The 3,303-nt window shown below is 16.7% G+C and overlaps 2 protein-coding genes across 2 annotated transcripts in view; both read right to left on the bottom strand.

Annotated features, from left to right (window-relative positions):
- Positions 1-739: 739 nt before the first annotated feature.
- On the bottom strand, positions 740-1,519 carry PRSY57_0420200 (hypothetical protein; the record flags this gene model as incomplete). The annotated part of the gene is made up of 1 exon (XM_020114531.1): positions 740-1,519. The coding sequence occupies one exon, from the start codon at positions 1,517-1,519 to the stop codon at positions 740-742; it is 780 nt and encodes a 259-aa protein (XP_019970808.1).
- Positions 1,520-2,574: 1,055 nt separating this feature from the next.
- PRSY57_0420100 (hypothetical protein) overlaps positions 2,575-3,303 on the bottom strand; it is a gene marked incomplete at both ends in the record, with an annotated part of 1,774 nt that continues 1,045 nt past the window's right edge. Inside the window, 2 exons of the mRNA XM_020114530.1 lie at positions 2,575-2,823; positions 2,965-3,152. Coding sequence (XP_019970807.1) covers positions 2,575-2,823; positions 2,965-3,152 — 437 coding nt within the window. The remainder of the gene's footprint in view (positions 2,824-2,964; positions 3,153-3,303) is intronic.

The following is a 3,303-nucleotide window of genomic DNA, read 5'->3' as shown; positions in this document are numbered from 1 at the left end:
AAAAAAAAAAAAAAAAAAAAAGATAAAAAAAAAAAAGTGGGAAACAAAAAAAAACAAATAAAAAAATTAAAAAAAAAAAAATTAATCTATTTATTAAATTAAAAAAAAAAAAAAAAAAAAAAAAAAAAATGTTAACAGTATGGCTAGCCAAAACTACATATTTAACTATATTATATGAACGAATTATATACCAATTGTATGATAAAAAAAATTAAAAAGAATACATAAGGAAAATAACTACCTATTTATTCTTCTATATAATACGATATATATATATATATCAGAGTTATTTTTGATGTATATTTAAAAATTAAAAAAATAAATAGCATAATATTATAGTGTTTTATTTTATTTTATTTTATTTTATATTATTTTATATTATTTTTTTTTTTTGTTAAAATAAGATAAAGTAAGACAAAATTGTTTTGAATTATGTATAAAATAAAATCCCCCCACGGATAATATGAGGCATTACAAATATATGAAGGGGAAAATATTTTAAAAATATTTATGTAGACAATGATAAAAAAGAAGAAATTATGGAAACTCTTAAGAATTAACGTATAAATATATGAAACACAAAAAAAAAAATTAAAAATAAAATAGATGAACAAATAAATAAATAAATAAATTAGGGAACAAATGAACATATAAACCATAAATACTACATACATACATACATACATACATACATATATTTATGTGTATGTATGTGGTTTCTTGCGTACGCTTCCAATATTTATAACATATAATATTCAACAAAATTGCACAAAATACCATTTTGACAATATATACAAGAACATACATGTAATTGTAACATGTGTGCTCTATTTTTTGCTGTGCTCGCATCTCCATATTTATATATTGGAAAGAAATGTTTATGTACTTTATTTAACTTATCTTTAAACTGACAAATATATATATTATTATTTACTTTTATTGAATTAATTTCACAAGTATTGAATATATACTTTTCTTTTTTATGTGTACATTTATATTCATTATTTTTTTTAATATTATTATTATTATGATGATGATGATGATGATTTAATTTACAATTATTATTTACATAACTTTTTGTAATATTTTTTCTTTTATTATTTATTTTAACTTCTTTTTTATTATTTATATTATTCATTTTTTTTAAAAAACATTTATCTTTTGATATATTTCTTTCATTCGGAAATTTCCCTAACAATTCATTTTTATCACATATTTTACTTGTTAAATATATATTCTCTCTTTGTGTATTACCTATTGTCATACGTCTTGTTCTTATTATCGATATTTCATTATTCTTATTTTTTGTTCTTTCAGAAACATCTGAATAGGATTTTCTACGACATATATTATTTTGTTCGATTCCTAATACTTTATCATTAATATTACTTTTTTCTTCATTTTCTATTCTTATATTGTTATTAACATGGCTGTTCCTTTTTTTTTCACTAATATTATTAACCCCATGGTTATTTTGTTCATATTTATTATCTCCTTTTTTTATATAGTTCTTTCTCATCTTATAAAATAATTATATTATTTTTTTTTTTTTTGTTCACATGAAAAAAAAAACACATTATATATATATATATATATATATATATATATTATATACATATACTTTGATTTTATTATATTATATTATATATATTGATAAAATATAAGGGCATATATATTTCAAGGTATATATATATGCATATAAAAAAAATAATAATATTTCAATGTACTAAGCATAGTTAAAAAATTCATACATATAAAAATATATTTACATAATATACTATTTTTAAAAGTTATTTTATTTATTTATTTATTTTTATTTATTTTTATTTATTTTTATTTATTGATTTTTTTTTTTTTTTTTTTTTTCCTTACACACATATTTCATTTTATAAGGAGTCAGATAAAGGAATACAAACAAATATGTATATTATATATATATATATATAATACATATGTTTACTTTATATGATTAAATAATATGATGCAACAAAATATACAGAGATGTGTTTTTTGTTTTATACTCATAATTTTATGTATGATGCTATACAAATTATAGCACAAAAGAAAATATTAATTAATTAACGCATATATAAAAATGGAGGGGCAATATTTGCTTATCACATTTTATTAAGCACAAATAAATAAATATATATATATATATATATATATTATATGTATAATTTATATATATATATATATTATTTTTTATTATTTTTTATTTTTTTTTTTTAATTAAAAGGTACTAATGAAAAATATTATATAAATTAAAAAAAAAAAATAATAACAATGAAATTAAAAAAAAGGCAACACATTTAACCTTATAAAAAATATAAAAATGTTTCAATTAAAAGGTACCAAAAAATAGAAAAAAATAAATACATAAAAAAAAAAACGAAAAAATACAATGGTCACATGAAAAACTAAAGAGTTCATAATATGTGTATATAACATGTTATTTTTATTATTATATATATATATATATATATATATATATATATATTTATTTATTTATTTATTTATTTATTTATATTTATATTTATATTTACATTTATGTAATCTAAAAAAAAAAAAAAGTTATCTTTTCTTTTTCTCAAATATATAAATACACTTTTTATGGACATCATTGTTACAACTATCTCTGAATATTTTACTATTCTTTTCATCATATGTATAATTATAATTATTTAAAAAAACGTCCAATATTTCTGTTTCAGCCTTCTCATTTATGGTTCCTATATTAAAACTATTTGGTTTATCCCACGATATTATAATGCCCTTATCATTTAACCTGTCTAAATTTTTTAAGAATATTTCTTCTTTTTTCTATAACAAAAATATTTACACAAACATATATATATATATATATATATATATATATTATTTATAATATAGTTTTTTCTTTTTTTTTATTTTGTAAAACATAATATACATTACAATCCATTAAACTATAAAATTCTTTCTAACCTTAGGTATATATTCACCTACGTTCAAACACAAAACATAATCAAAATTAAAAAATCCTCTTAAGCTTTTCCCTACATTTCTTATAATTTTATTCTTTTCATCATTTTGATCACTCTTCATTCTATCAACCTTATTCATCAAGTTTGATACCAAATATTCATCTGTTGCATCATGTACATATAAATTCTCTAAAAAGTAACAAGAATTAAAATAAAATTAAAATAAAATTAAAATAAAATTAAACATAAAATTAAACATAAAATAGGTATATATATTAGCTAGCTACAAAAATAGGAAATAAAAAAAAAAAAAAAAAAAAAAAAAAAAAAAAAAAAAAAA

The sequence above is a fragment of the Plasmodium reichenowi genome, chromosome 4 (genome assembly GCF_001601855.1).
Source record: "Plasmodium reichenowi strain SY57 chromosome 4, whole genome shotgun sequence".
Taxonomy (NCBI): domain Eukaryota; phylum Apicomplexa; class Aconoidasida; order Haemosporida; family Plasmodiidae; genus Plasmodium; species Plasmodium reichenowi.
This window is presented reverse-complemented; position numbering and strand designations above follow the sequence as displayed.